General features: G+C 39.5%; 1 protein-coding gene across 2 annotated transcripts in view; it reads left to right on the top strand.

The window, feature by feature from the left end:
- Window positions 1-16,744, top strand: part of SLIT3 (slit guidance ligand 3) — a 415,965-nt gene that overhangs the window by 306,556 nt on the left and 92,665 nt on the right. For both annotated transcript variants that reach the window (XM_080995211.1, XM_080995210.1), the window contains exons 17-19: window positions 5,767-5,910; window positions 8,741-8,884; window positions 13,285-13,448. In XM_080995211.1, the coding sequence (XP_080851337.1) occupies window positions 5,767-5,910; window positions 8,741-8,884; window positions 13,285-13,448 (452 nt within the window). The remainder of the gene's footprint in view (window positions 1-5,766; window positions 5,911-8,740; window positions 8,885-13,284; window positions 13,449-16,744) is intronic.

The raw sequence follows: 16,744 nt of genomic DNA, 5'->3' as shown, positions 1-16,744 counted from the left end.
ACTAAATTGCCTGTACCTGATGCCCAGGGTGAAAGTTAAAGGAAACTATAGAGGTTATATTTATGTATTGATGTCTCTTTTTCCCTTTTCCCATGTCCACAAATAGTGAAACATCTGGTGCTCACTATTCATTCCAGGCTACGCAAAGGTTCCAAGTTCCAAGGGTGGCTTGGACCGCTTTTCTCAGTTCTGGTCCAGCTAGTCTATGTCAAATTGAGCTTTGTAGATCTTGGTTCACAAAAATAATGGAAGAATTTATATAGCTTTGTAAAACTGCCATAAAATCACTCTAATTTAGAGCCCAGAAACCTAAAGTAGAAAATATATCAGGATAAACTGACAAACTTTTGAATGTTGTAGTTAGTTTAAAAATATACATATACTTTGATTTTCTTTTTTTCACTTAATTTCATGTGAGATTTTATTAATCTGGAACTGCAACTGTCCTTTTTTTTGCATTTTGATTTTTAAAGAGTAGGGACAGTTGGACAGAGCCACATTGCTTTTCAATAAATATGGTGTGGAATAGCCATGTTCCTATTTAGCATTTTATGTTTTATGACGCAATAAATTATCTGTGTCCTACTCTTGGCAGAGGATAAGAATTGAAGAGTACAGGTGCAGTTCAGATGCCTGTATTCTGGCAGCAAGAGGTAATAGTGCCTTGCAGTTCATCATAAAACAGTCTCATTAAGATACACCATAGCTGCCTCCAAGCAGAAAGCTCTCAAGTTTTTTTAATTACATTTTTAAGCTCTCCCTTACCTGTATGCTTTTTTGCCCCATGAGAAATAGGATATATTGTGCTCCATATTGCAGTGTTAAAGACAGACTTAAATTAGAAACCATTTCCTTGTGCACATGACTATTTCCTAAAAATCGTGAATCAGGGTTGCTCTTGCCAGCTCCTGCTCATTGGAATTCTGAAACTAATTCAATTTTGTGAAATAGTGTGAAGCCCAAAAGCACTTCAACAAAGATTTATAATAAATAATTTCATGTTTATCCCAAATGCCTCTAGTGTATCAAACTCCTCTTTCTCCGTGTATTCACCTTTCCAACCAAATTAAATTAACCAAATTAAATGGTTTATTAGTCACACAACTTATTTACTTACTTATTTTTATCCACTTCTCTTTCACCATGATGCTCAGAGATTATTTCAAAAGCAAACAGAGAAATACCCCACCCATAAGATGGGTAAGAACAATTGTCTTCTCCACATGGGAGTTAGTAAATAAGTCACAACAGTAACTTTTGCTAAGAGTTACTTTTTAAAATTATTATATAGCCATTATATGCATCGCAGCAGCAGCAGGACCAGAGGAGAAGTAAAAATGGCAGTAGTCTCTGCGGGAGCCTGCACTTTCATGCTATGCCATCATTTGACCACTGTCAGTTAACAGATTGGAATAGGCACTCAGGATCCAATCACCTATTCTCATTCTAGAATTATCCTTGTTAATTGTAAGTATAGTATTACAGAAGGACTATTACTTGCGTGCAAAAGTGACAGTAGTGGTAGGCCCAGAACAGATGATGGACTTCTGTATTAAGGTATTATGGCCGTTCCATCAGCACCAGCACTTCTGCTTGTCGGACAGAAGAATCTCTCCTCTCCTTCCCCCATGTGTTGTTCTGGGGGCTTCCTGAACCCTCCAGGGCAGATTTGGGGGAGGTATTGGGGAGGCAGGTGAATCCTTGTTGTGCTAGCTGAATCCTTGCACTGGCTTCTGCAAGCGTCCTAAGATAGGAACATAGGAAGCTACCTTATACTGAGTCAGACCATTGGCTCCATCTAGTGCAGTGTTGTCTGTAATGACTAGCTGAAGTTCTCCAGAGCTTCAAGCAAGCTTCTCTCCCAGCTGTATCTGGAGATGCTTCTGATTGTACCTGGGACCTTCTGAGTGCAAAGCAAATGCTCTGCCTCTGAGCTACCGCCCTTCCCCATAGTGTGGTAGGAGCAAGAAAAGTTTGTGGGAGAGCACCTGGAAATAAGGCACTACTGTTAAGGAAATTTTTCAAGTTTCAGTTCACTTAAATTGATTTACCTACACCAGTCTGAAGATGTCAACTTTTACGCTGAAAATGATATGACAGTCTTCTAGATACCTCTGTATCCATTTTTTGGCACTTATACTGTACCGGAAGTAAAATCTGTTATACCTTAAAGCTTTAATATGGTAATATCTCTAAACATTAAATCTCTCCAGCTTTCCCCATTTTCTCTCTGTCCACTGTATCAAAGGAGGCAAAGCAATACCTAGATAATAAGACAACTTAAAATGCATTATTGGTATGCAATAACAGTATATATGGGGCAGCATTCACTTGGAGCCTTTGTCTGTTCTGTCAATAAGTCATGTGCTTAAGTGGACCCAAAGGATTCATTGACACAATTGATTTCAGGGTCAACTGTGCCTGCTTTTAAGAAGTCCCTTGGTACAAATTTACATGATAGCTCATCATGAATACTGAAAAGCCATTAGATGCTTGCCTCTAATGAATGTGAACTGCAAGGCTTAGGAGGAAAAGAATATCTGAATATAATACTAGCATGCTGAGTGCTTGCTTGTGGAAAATATTTCATGAGCTGGGGGGGGGGGGGAATCTCTCCCGTGTCACTGTTACGTAAAATGTTGGCAGAACTTGGGAGTTTAGTGTCAATTCACAAAATACATTTTGCACATTATTATGTTACCTGCCATGAAACACGTGCATCTGTGTGAAGCTATTTATTGTAGTTTGGATTAGGCATTTCAAACCTGATCCATAATGTTAATCACCTGAACATGTCTTGCATCAAGTAAGGGTATATCATCTCAGCCTTTGGCAGCTACAAGAAACTTTCATTTGTTTCATGTGGAAGCCATCCACTAAATGCTGAATCCAATATTTAGCAGCTTTTGGCATTCCAGTTCCAGTTCTTTCTTGTAGAAAGTCTCTTCCCCACATAGCAGGGTCGCTTCCCATCTTGTGGAAGAGCTTTCCATTTTAAAACACCCCTAATCTAGAGAAGCTCTATTTGTGAAAGTACTTGCACAGTACTTTACACATTTTTTCCTAAACACGACTCAGTAGAATTCTGTGTTGCAACCTGTATCTTCCTTACTCACCTAGTCTCCTGTACACAACCACTGTCACATTTACTGCTTCTGCATGTAACACTAAATAATGATTTAGCGCTATGTGCATGAGCCTCCTACTAGGCCAGGTGGAGGACTTTTGAAAAGTTTAATTTCACTTATGCTTAGTGTTATGTTCAAACAAGGAATCCTGATTCATAATACTGGGTAATTTAATGAGGCAGTTTCATAAACCATAGTCTGAAGTTGCCTTAGAAAAGTGACCAAAATTTTTTAAAACCCACATTTTTAGCTTGAAATTAATGTTAAGCAGTAAAAGTAAAATCAAGCTCCTTCCTCTTGGCTGCACAGTAGAAGAATGAATGAATAAATCTTTATTTGCATCAGCCATTGGCCATAGCAATGAAACAACAATACGATATACAAAGAACAGAAATAAAAAGTCAATTACATAAAATACATTTTAGGGTTTTGAATCAATAGTCAAATAGTGGGTCTTATTCTAATTGCCCCAGCTAAAAACCTTGCAACCTTTGCACAGTAGAAGAAGGATGGAGGGGCAATGCATGCATCCTGACACCTCATTTGGGGTTGTTTTGGCACATCCATGCAGAGCTAAATTATGGTTTAGTGTTACATGTTAACCAGGCCATTGCAAGGCTGTACTGCTGTTGCTTGTGGAGGAGTCCATAGCATACCACTGACATATGTACTGTACACTTTTCTCTCAAAGTTTTTTGGATCCAGGCCATTATGTGTGTGTTTTTTCATTAGAATAAAACAAAACTGAATATTTAAAAGGATAGATTGGGTTGGAAAAATACTATCTAGAAATAAAAAACAGGTATCTTAATTAGCCAACTTGAGTCACTGAACCTGAAAGCATGCATAAAGTCAAGGTTGTTCCTCCTGTGAGATTTTACAGGTATGGGCATGTTCTCATTATTCATACTGCTTGTAAAAGCATGGGCAAGTGTGACATGATCATTACTATACACAAATCGGTATCTGAACAAGGTACAGATACCCTGCCAATTTGAGGCTCACTATTTTGCAGCCTCCTCAGAGATACAATTAACCTATGTACTTGGGGTTTTTTTACTGTATATTTGCCCATATAAATAAATTTCACAAGCATGTGCCTGTGTCTGTTAAATGTAATGAGAATAGTGGCTCTAAGTGGCACTGATCATTAGACAAGAATACATGATAGCAGCAAAAAGAGCCCTTGCATTATCTGAAGATTTAAAAGAGATGCTTAACTAAATTTTTCATCAGACAACAGCTCAGTACCAGATGAAATGCATCTGTCATAATATTGTTTCTAAGCTGTCTCTGACATTAAACATAAACTCTAATCTCTATAGTATGGATAGAAGTAAAAAGGCATGAAGCTGCTTTAAGAGACATGGGGGGAGGGAGCAGCTCATATTATTGTGGTTATTTTTGTGCTTTATTGTTGCCGCTGCTTCCTTCACTTATTGACTCAGACTGCAAGAGGGGTGATGGGTCACAAGCTGTGCAGCCAGGCTGTCTCTGCTGTTCAGTAGACAGAAACCAGGCTACCAGTTACTCATACAAAGCCTAACCCCAGCCTTCAAAATTACTTTCACCCAATAATAACTATTACAAATTATAGTCTTCTCATCACATACAAGCCTGATCTGTGCTGCTGTCATGTTCGCAATGAATTATTTGCAATTGTTGTCTCTTATAAGTAAAACTGAGTTTTATGGCTGGCTGATGTATGTCCATCTTTAAGCAGCGGCTTAAATACATTTCCTCTCTCACCTGTTTGTCACATAAGCCCCGCTCCTCCATTTTTGTTTGTTCCTATTTCCATATTTCCTTCTCTACCTCACCTCACATCTTTTAGGACTGTAATTCAGTGAGCCAGGCCTGTTCCGCATTTTACCATTTTGTGTACAACACTTAGGTTTGAGAATTTTCTGGTTTTTGTTTCTTAGTGTGGCAATGTAAAATTTTTATTACTTGCTTGCAGCTAGTCTATCAGAAAACACTACAAGGTTCTCCCTTAACCTTGTTGGCATTATATTTTCTATACCAGGATTTACTAATCAGGAAATGCATGCTGACTTGGTTCAGGGTGAAATGACTGGGAACCTGTCAACTGGAAAAACTTGCAGCTGCTATGTAAAATAAAAATAAAAATTCTAAGCTTAATTAATGGAAATAGTTGATGAATTTGGGGTTTAATATTGCAGGATTTCCTGGATTTTCTACCCGCAGTCAAACTTCAGGTGTTCCTGTGTGATAGTATATATATTGAACATAACGGCTTATAACCTGCAAAGAAAAACAGATTCTTAGGATGGAAGCAACCTTGCTGCTATGCCAGCACAATGTCACCAATTACAACTTTACATTGGTGATGCCCTGTAATTAAAGCCAGATATGCTGGTAAACATATCAAGGAACTGTATGCTAGTCCCTTGATTTCATGTCATGCATATCTTTGAAATAATGGGAGGTGTGATAAAAGTTGAAAATGAGGGCAGCTTTGACAGCAGGAAATACCTCGACTTCTATCCTTTTAATATATATTATACCGATTGTTTGCTCCTTTCACTGTCCCGTACAAGCATGTCTGTATTTGTATTACAGAAAGCATGTAGCCTTCTTAAATAATATTGCCTATCTAATTTGTTTCCACTTTCAGAAACCTGAGTAACAACAAGATCAAAGAGATTCGTGAAGGCACTTTTGATGGGGCAGCAGGGGTTCAGGAACTGATGTTGACAGGGAATCAGCTGGAATCTGTGCATGGGCGAATGTTTAGAGGTCTCACAGGGCTCAAGACGCTGTAAGTATAAAATGTTTTTTATTTTGGTGGGGAAAGGGGACAGAGGAAAGAAACAACTGTTATCTGTTGGCTGATTGATCACTTATACAGTGGTACCTCGGGTTACATACGCTTCAGGTTACATGCGCTTCAGGTTACAGACTCCGCTAACCCAGAAATAGTGCTTCAGGTTAAGAACTTTGCTTCAGGATAAGAACAGAAATTGGGCTCCGGCGGCGTGGCGGCAGCAGGAGGCCCCATTAGCTAAAGTGGTGCTTGAGGTTAAGAACAGTTTCAGGTTAAGAACGGACCTCCGGAACGAATTAAGTACTTAACCCGAGGTACCACTGTACTGTGAATCACTGATGTAGTAAATCAGTGCTCCTGGTTTTGACAGCAGCCTTTTTGGGAACAAGACTTAATATTTAATACTTTGCATATGCATAGATCTGTGCTAAATCCCTAATCTAATCTGTTAGTAGTTTCACTGTAATCTTTGGGTGGGTAATTTAAGTCTCTCTGACAGTACTGAATACAGTAGTACCTGGATTCTCGAATGTAATCCGTTCCGGAAGTCCGTTCGACTTCTGAAATGTTTGCAAACCAAGGCGTAGCTTCCAATTGGTGCAGGTGCCCCGGAAACAATAGCCAACAGCCATATCACACGTTCGGCTTCCAAAAAAGTTTGAAAACTGGAACACTTACTTCTGGGTTTTTGGCGTTCAGGAGCCGATTTGTTCATCAGCTAAGCCGATTGAGAACCAAGGTTCCACTGTAGCTGTCTAACAAACCTGTGCTACTTGTCTTAATAATTCCTTAATAATTCCTTAATAATTCCTATAAGAACAAGACATTTCTGATGTTCTAGAGCAAGCATACCATTTCCTAGTGTCAAAGGGAAGTTATCTTGTTTTGAAGACCTATCACAAAGTAAGGGTTGGTGCATATACTACATTTTCCCAGCACTGAAACTGCTCAGAAATCCTTTTCTACTTTGAGCTGCATTTCCCCCCTTCAGCAAGCTGTTGCTGTTTGGTTTGCTGTATGGAATGTTGTTGTAGAAGCATCATAGCCCCCTAATGGATAATGATAAACAGCACTGTTCTGGACTATCTTTTTAGATAAGTATTTTAAAAACAAAACTACATTAGAGGCAGAATGTTTATACTATTGTTGTATGTCCTGTGTACCATTGCAATGAAACATCTCATTCCTCTAGATCAGAAACAAGTTCAGAACTTATCTGTAATTCTAAATCGCACAGAGGTGAACCACTACCTGGCAATGTGTGGTGTAGTGGTTAAGAGCAGTAGTCATGTAATCTGGGAAACCGGGTTCGTGTCTCTGCTCCTCCACATGCAGCTGCTGGGTGACCTTGGGCCAGTCACACTTCTGTGAAGTCTCTCAGCCCCACTCACCTCACAGAGTGTTTGTTGTGGGGGAGGAAGGGAAAGGAGAATGTTAGCCGCTTTGAGACTCCTGAAGGGGAGTGAAAGGCGGGATATCAAATCCAAACTCTTCTTCTTCTTCTCTGTAGTTCCAGATATTTCACTGTACTTCACTTGATGAACACACTGGACCTAAAGGCATTGCCATTTTTTTTATTCACTTATGTTAACTATTTATAGGCTGCCCTGTAACAGAAGTCTGAGAACTATTTTTAAACTGTAATAATAATGATTATTTGTTTGAACTGAAGCTATATTTCTGAGTGGGCAGACTTTGGCTCCTTTAAGCTTCCCAGTCCCAGTGCCTCAGACACAAGGCCTTCTTTTGCATCTCTGACATTGGGCTTTAACAGGGGCTGCAGTTGACTTTTGTCTTTATAACACCAAATATATAATTTGGCCATGTGTGTACATAAGCACTATTCACTAATAGAGGTGGGCAGCTCTCCTTTGAAAATATAACAAAAATTCTGAACTTTATTAGAAAAGCTCATAAAAGCCAAACACCAGGGGATCAATCCCATTTCTTTCCTTAATCCCCATAACAACCTGTAGCCCCCTAGAAAATAACTGTCACAACTTCCCTACCCTACCCAACCACTTCCCTTCCTGCTTCACTGCTGAAGTGAACTAAGGAGTGGGAGAATAGGAGAGAAGTCTTGCTTGCCTACTCTAGCTCCCATAGGAGCCAACCCCAGGGGACCGTGGGGGCTTGGGCACCCACAATGATATACAGTGGTACCTTGGGTTAAGAACTTAATTTGTTCTGGAGGTCCGTTCTTAACCTGAAACTGTTCTTAATCTGAAGCACCACTTTAGCTAATGGGGCCTCCCTCTGCCACTGTGCTGCCAGAGCACGATTTCTGTTCTCATCCTGAAGCAAAGTTCTTAACCCGAGGTACTATTTCTGGGTTAGTGGAGTCTGTAACCTGAAGCATATGTAACCTGAAGCGTATGTAACCTGAGGTACCACTGTAACTGGATTGTCAGAGAGTTAGAAAGAGACAAATTCTTATCTGTTTTAGTTTTTAATCTGAGCCAGAGAAGAATTAGGGGATGTAGTGATTATTTCATATTTGAGATAACTGGCTTATGTACAAATTTCAGTAATTTTTGTATATGCTCATTTGAAACATAGGAAAATGCCTAACACCAAGTCAGAACATTGGTCCATCTAGCTCAGTACTGTCTACATTGACTGGCAGCAGCTTTCTAGAGTTTAAGACAGTCTGTCTAGCTCTGTTTGGAGATGCCAGGCAAAGCATTGCTTTACTTTACTACTGAGCTACTAATATTTATCTAGCACATTATGCCTTTTGATTGCCTCACCTACACATATGGTGTCTCCTTCACCTGCCCTCTTTCAATAAAGGAATTCTAATTCTAGGTTTAAATCATTTCAGGATGCTCAGAAGCAACATAATCAGTTGTGTGAACAATGATACATTCACAGGATTGAGCTCAGTAAGATTACTTTCTCTGTATGACAATCGCATTACTACAATCACTCCTGGAGCTTTCAATACACTTGTTTCTTTATCTACAATGTAAGTATTACTGTTTTTGTCATTTTAAGTGTTGAATTTGGCTTATAAAACTATTTTAATTTAATCACATGAAAGCAAGAAAGATCAATATATTTTATTTTTAAAATTATCCAACAGCTGTTCAAGTAGATTTATGGTTGTGGTTTATTATTACTATTACTATTACTACTACTATTACTTAGCATTTGTATACTGCATTAGAATGTTTCAGGACTTCAGTTACTTTATCTTTGTGGTCCTTAGAATAACTCTTTAGTTATTAGGAGGTCAGCATAATTGTTCCATGTTGCAGACAGGGGCCTGGGACCAAGAAGCATCAGCTTACTTAAGAGAGACAGGTTTTGAAATTTCTGGTTTACCGCTTAGTTTCTTAACCAGTACACATGAGCTACTGTACTAGGTGCATAATTCTGAAATCCTATACCTACTTACCAGAAAGTAAGCCATTGAACTCAGTGGGATTTACTTCTGAGGAGATATGTATAGCAATGCATTGTATATCTCAAAAATAAAAGTAAAGGCTCAAGCAATGGCTTCATATCTGTTCTGGGACCAATCCTGATACATTCCTGTTGCCCCTAAACAGGTTATATAAATTGCAAAGGAGAATATTGCTGGCACTGAATGAATTCAGCATATGTTTATATGCTGGGGGGCAAGAATACTGCAGTGACAGATTCTTATACAAGGCTAATCCCTTATATGTTGTGCCAAAGATGATGATGATGGTGGTGGTGATGGTGATGATGATGAAATTTGTATACCGACTTTCATCCAAATATCACTGGGTGGTTTGTAACATGGAACAAAGTGTTTCCTGCCAAACCTACGCATCAGTAACACTTGTATAACAAATGGTTCTCCTACTAGCATCATGTGAATTTAAATTTCATGACTTAGATCCTTCAGGCCTCTCACTAATCTCTCTTCCACAAATCTTACAAGTTTTGTTCTGGTTTGCTTTTTCTGCATCCATTAAGGCCCTTTGAAGTGTTCTATTTGTATGCCTCATCATTCTTTATTTTAATTGCCACTTAAGAATGCTCACATTTCTTTCCAGTTTTTAACTTGGCAGAACATCAGTTTTATTTATTTTTCGCCTCACAGTACTTTTTAAGAATCACAGCAGAATCCTAACCATGTCTACTCAAAAGTAGGTCCCTATTGAATTCAAATGGGCTTATTCCCAGGTAAGCAGGGCTAGGATTCCAGCCTTACACTTCTCTTTTTGGCTATAAACAGAGTCATCATTAACAAGGAGAATTAAATGCTTACTTCAGGCATGAGGTTAGAGCATTTAGATACAGCTGGTTCATTTCTGAGGTACTCATGCCATTTTGTTCATGCCAAGCCATATGCAACCATATTTATGCATAGTTTGTGTGTCATGTGAATTAAAAGGGCACAATACTCACTTTAAAGTGTAGCTTGGACATTGCTCCATATCTGAATCATAAATAGCTTATCTTTCTTAAGTTCATTGGGTGATACACAGCATAGCTGAAGCAAGCATCTGATCATGGGGCTTCTTCAACCTCTCCTCCCTCTGCAGCCTCATGCGCCCCCAAAATCTGCTCCAGAGGGTTGACCCTCAGCAAAGCAGAATTTGGGGGATCATGGGAACTAGAACAGGAAGAAGAGACACCGAAAGCCCCATTGAAAAAGCAGGTTTCATTGCACTGTTAGGTTGGCATCACTGAATCTAACTCTGTTCTAATCCACTGAGTTTTGCCTAAAAATATGGCTGAGTACTTTTTCCCAGCATGGTATGCAGCCTGGATTTCAATAGTTAACCTGTGTTTTTCTTATGTAAGCCATAATAAAATGAAATATTAATCAACTTTCCAGAAGCCTCACTGTCCTACCTCTGTGTGAGTGACTGTGACTCTCATGAGAGGAAAATATGCTCATCCAATTGTGTAACCTTTTAACTGTCACTGTTTGCAAATTGTAATTCTGTTCTCTAATATCACAGTCAATGCCTTAATAATGCTGCATATTATTGTCCCTTTGATGATTTTCAGTTGTTTTCATTGAAAATAATTTTACACAGTGAAGCTCTTTTACTGTCCAATACTTTCAGTGACATTGGCCATCATTATCCTGTTATAGACATCCAAATTGTGCTGTGGAAAGGGGTTTGACTTTGCCAAGATATGAGTAAATCTAATAATCAATTTATCTAATAAGCTTACATTAATCGGGGAAAGGTACACCGTAACGTTAAAGTTGCAAAAGGCATTATCCATGTAACCTTAAATGGATGCATTTTCCCAAAGGCTTAATTTGTGCTACTAATTTATACTACCCAAGATTTTGCAGTCAGTCAAGCTGTATTTTATGCAACTCGGTTACTAGTTCTACTTACATCTTTAATTGATTTACGACCTATTGGAGCTAATGGGACTAAATTCAAATATATCAGTTTGATAGTAAAGTTGATAGTAAAGTATCATTTAAAGACTACGTCACACATTCCAACGTAACTGGCACACCTCTAACTGTAGCAAGCATGTTTTGTAAACCAACTTCGACACTTTTTAATGCAAGTATGATATGGAAATATTTCAAAATAAATACTTGCTGTATTCATAAATAGCTTGTAACTGGAAAGAACTATTGGCCTACTGTAGTTCACAAAACAAGTGAAGCCAAAATGTAGCTTACCTAGACTGTAAATGTGTGGGCTCCTGGAAGGGTCCTGTTTACTCCTTTGTCATGCTGAGCAAAGCCAATATTTACCTTAGCAAGTTGTCCAAACCTAGGCTCGCTCCTTGCTAAGCATAAGCTATGACCAAAGTTTGGCTTAGCCCAGTGCAGCACAGAAATAAAAATTAACCAGGGGAGAGCAAAGTGGCTGTGAATGCCTCTCTAGGAGCCTGCATGTTTGCATGTTCCCTGTAAGCCACAGTTTGGCTTTCATGTTGTTCAAAGACATCCATTGTAGCCTAGTACAGGGGTAGCCAACCTTTTTATACCTGCTGCCCACTAATGCATCTTTCTTGATGGTAAAATTTCCTTACCGCCCACCAGTGCTCGATGGAAGGAGGATTCAGCTTGTGCCGTAGAACCCCCTACCGCCCACCTAGAATCCTGAAATGCCCACTAGTGGGCGGTAGGAACCAGGTTGACAACCCCTGGCCTAGTAGCATAAGAAAGGGTCTTGAATGTTCAAAATCATTTTTTCTCAGCTTAACTTGATGGTATAATCATAATAATAGTTATTATTATTATTTATTGTACCCTGCCTATCTGACTGCATTGCCACAGCCACTCTTGGTGGCTTCCAACATAATATACAGAAAACAACAACAACCCAACAGAACATCACACATTAAAAGTGGCCCAGTATAAGGATTTTAAATCCAGGGACCAGGTTGACATTTATTTTTTAGTTGTGGCTTTTGAGTCTGGCAGTCACATGCTCCCCCCCCCCCCCTGTGATGTATTTGAGCTTATCTTCACATAACCATTAGAATCCCAGGATCTTATAATGGCTGTATGCTGATCCCTTCCTTCCCAACCATTGGCAATAAAAATGTCACTGAAGTTTTATGCATTAATGCATTGCATACTGCCGGGCTTGAACTCTAGTAGTGGAATTACACCTGTGAGGGTTTTTTTTTGGTGTGTTTTTTTAAATGTCTCTTACTCACTGCTCTTAACCTTACTTGATGGCACATTTCCGTTATGCTTTTGATATATGATGTGTACAACCAATTTTACTAATAAAAAACCCTGTGTTAGCCAAAAAGGATTTGGAAGACTTTTGTACCCCATCAGTCAATATATTTCTTAACATGATTTGTTAGCTTGAATTCCTGTTAGCGTATAACAGCTGGATTGAAACTATACTGAAGTATTCTTTAACACACATATTAAAGGTTACCTGTATTTTATCACCATGAGGCAAATAGAATCTTTGGGGGTGATTTAAAGCGGGAAAATACATAGGAAAGGGTTGAATGTCTCCTTTCCGCAGCATTACAGTACTGATCCAGTACTGTAGCTGTTGTTTTTTTAAATTAATTAAAAACAAATTGATAAGAGATCGTGTTCACAGATCTTCTATGTCATTTTTAGTTTGGCCTTTAGTAGAAGCCAGGTAGGTGGCATGTTGAAACATATTACAGGTTGACTACTTTCCTGCAGGCTGTGATTTGTCAGTGTCTGATCAGGAGAACAGTGGTAGAGCATAGACAAAAGCGCATTGAGTGATGAACAGTTGCTTCCTGCTCAAGTGTCTCATTTTTGAAAAGAAAATGCAGCCATTGGACATACAGCTTCCTTTGTAAGATAGTTAACAGACTTCATTTGCCTGTCTGCCAATTTGCTTTTGAAAAAGCCATGCCTTGATTTCTGCAATGACTGTCACTACGTTTTACCTCATTTCCATCCAGTAATTTGCTGTCTAATCCATTTAACTGCAACTGCCACTTGGCATGGTTGGGGAAATGGTTAAGGAAGAGGAGGATCGTCAGTGGAAATCCACGTTGCCAGAAACCGTTTTTCTTGAAGGAAATTCCAATTCAGGATGTGGCTACACAGGACTTTACATGTGATGGTAAGAACAGTTTCTGGAAACGATAACGAAGCCCCGGCGCAGTTTGTGGTGAAATCTTTAATATTAGCTATATCTTAAGTAGCTTGAAAGACCTGACCTGTCAATAGGAGAACATTGCTATCTCAGTGCCTAATGCATCCAGAAATTTGGTTTTGGCAATATAATTCAAAATCCTTCCATCTTAGGCATCTCATTTTTTCACATTAATAGATAAACATTCTCTTACCTCTCCCCTTCAAGTGTATTGCTTGGTGGAATTTTTCTTGAACTTACATCCTCATATGGACTAGTTTTCCCCAATCTATTTGATAGTAAAGGAAATAACTGCTTTTGAACTGGACACCTGTATGAATTTTAAGTAATGTTTCATGACACTACATATCTGCACTTTAAAACTGAGCATCTAGAAATAATAATGTCAGGGGTTCAGGGACAGAGGCACAGGGTAGGCAGGAGATGGAGAGCGATGGGGATGAATCCCAGGACAGCGAGGAAGAGGATAACAATGACTCAAGAGATTCCATGAGTCTTTCCAGCGAATCAGAGGATTCCCAGAAGGGGGCGCCGGTGGTCAAGGCCAGGGGAGCCCCAGGGGGGACGTGTCAGGAGCAGGGGGCCAGCGGGGGATCCCAAAGTGGCAGCTGGGCGTCAGGACCAGCCTCCCCGCCAGAGTGCAGCGAAGGGGGTGGAGGTTTCAGTGTATCAGGGGAAGCAGCTCCGGCAGCAGAGAAGGGAGGGAGGTCGGAGCAAGCCACCCTCCCGGAAGGGGAGGGGAGTAGTGAAGGGAGTAGTGTAGCTGTTAAAAGGAAGGTTAGAGGTTGGGCGCGCGCGCCAAGTTCAAATGTAGAGGCGCGCGGAAGTACAGGGAGCCCGGAGGAGGGGCCAGGTCCCAAAGCCCGCAGGAGGGGGCAAGAGCAGTCTGGGGATTCCGCGTCAGAGGAATCCAGGAGGGGCGAAACCCCAGCGGGCAGGAAGACCCTGCGGAAAAGGAAAGAGAGAAAGAGGTGGAGCAGCGCAAGCCTCTTAAACTGGTGCAGGGGAGGGACTGATTCAGAGGGGACTTCAGCGGTCTAAGCGTAACAGACGTAGGGCTGCGCGCCTCGGATGTGAAGCAAACAATGAACTGCAATAAACACTTTTGTATATAAGAAGAGATAGGCGTTGGTCTTTTGTGAGCTGAGACTTGAGGCAGCCCTGACAAATAATAATAATAATAATAATAATAATAATAATGCCCCACCCATCTGTCTGGGTTTCCCCAGCCACTCTGGGTGGCTTACAGCATATGTAAAACATAATAAAACATCAATCATTAAAAATTTCCTGATACAGAAATAACCAAAATAGAACTTCTAGGTTTTGGAACTCCTAATGTTCAAGTTGTGTTTTTTGGGGGGGAGGAGTGTTTTAAAAATCAGACCAATTCTCATGAAGCTTAGTGCAATTCTCATGAAGCTTAGTAAGGGTAAATTTAGATCCTGTTGCATAGGGGAGAGCCTTAGGGCCCTCCCAATGGATTATCTGGAACCAACATTTACAACTCCTCATTTGTTTGCATTAATGTTACTTTATCAATGGAAATTATCAGTTTTACAGTCATAATGTAAGCTATTTCTTGTACCTGATCCTATCAAGTGTTGAAATTTATGTTCAAATAGAAGGTACTTCTGTACTAGTAGTGTTGAGAGGACAGGAAAAATCTGATGACTTTGGTCTCCCATGTGCATGCCTAAAAGCAGTTAAAATCTAGTATGTGAATAATCACCAGAGGCTATATTCTTTGTTACAATGTTCAGTACAACCTTGTTTGAATTACAGAACATTCCAGTTTTTATAGGCCCAATTGAATATATACTCTACAAAATATTTCTAGACATATGTTTGGATACCACAGTTTGTTTTTTCCCTGATCTTTGTGAAGCCACATACTAGTTTGAGTAGAAGTCCATGCTTTATTGTTCTTCACTTCAGAGGCTTAATTCTGTAACACTAGCCTCCTGCTCTCTAGTTGTGAGGTTTAATCTGTTTTATAAACTCTGTCTTATAGAAATCATCACCCATGTTGGAAATACTAGATATTTTTATACATGCGCAGATGGATCTCTAATTATTGTGGATGCTTAGCTCATTTTGTTCCTTTATTTTTCATTGCACTTGTCAAAAACAAAAATCCTTATAATTTTTTTTTTAAAGGAATGTGACATATTCAGAGTCTTCTCTTTAACAAATAAATATAATCCATACCAAGCTGCATGTGATATTGTAAAGCACTTAGTTTTCACCAAAATAATAGACAGGAAAGACTGATATTTCAGATTGGTTCATAACTGCATATTCATCAATATATTGTATCATCAAATAGTCCACCACAAATAGAATTTTCATATTATCTTGTCGTCCAGCACCGGAGGAGGAAAAATCTTAAACATGTAGCGGAGTTTCTAAAAAAACAGACCAGAGGCAATTGTACTCCATTCAGCAGAGCTTTACTGGTACTGAAGGCAAATGAGCATAAATGGTCACAAATCCAGTACATTCAGGATTGGCACAGTCCCTAAAAATCCAGTTGCAGCAAAAAACAATAAAACTTACAGACTAAACCGTATCACTACAGCATACGGATACAGAACACTAAAACAGACAGAAAACAGAAAGTGAGTGATACCCAGACTCCTCCTGGTCTTAGTATTATAGTCAACTTGACCTTGACAGAAAGGATAACAAAACCAGTTTAATCCAGCTGTATGCATCTTCCCAGAGAAATAACCCAAACATCAGAAACCTTCTTCCTGTTTCTCTCACATAGAAATAAACCTTCTTTCACAAAGAGAAAAAACCTTCTAGAACCCTTTTGAACTAATCAGAATAGGAAAGATCTCTACACATCAGATCAATACTTTCTGTACTAAGAAATGAAAACTGACATATTTCACATAATAATAATAATAATAATAATAATAATAATAAATTTTATTTATATCCCGCCCTCCCCAGCCAAAGCCAGGCTCAGGGCGGCTAACAACAAACAAATAATCAAACAATCAAATAATCCAACATTCTAAAACATTTCATTATAAAAATTAATTAAAATCAAATTAATGGCAACCGTTAAGCAAAGTTCTGTGCAGGTTGCCAGAGGAGGGAGTCAGGCTGGGCCCTGACCAAAGGCCTGGCGGAACAACTCTGTCTTGCAGGCCCTGCGGAAAGATGTCAGGTCCCGCAGGGCCCTAGTCTCTTGTGACAGAGCGTTCCACCAGATTGGAGCCGCAGCCGAGAAAGCCCTGGCTCTAGTTGAG

Source organism: Podarcis pityusensis, assembly GCF_964106645.2.
Source record: "Podarcis pityusensis genome assembly, chromosome: 2".
Classification (NCBI taxonomy): domain Eukaryota; kingdom Metazoa; phylum Chordata; class Lepidosauria; order Squamata; family Lacertidae; genus Podarcis; species Podarcis pityusensis.
This window is presented reverse-complemented; position numbering and strand designations above follow the sequence as displayed.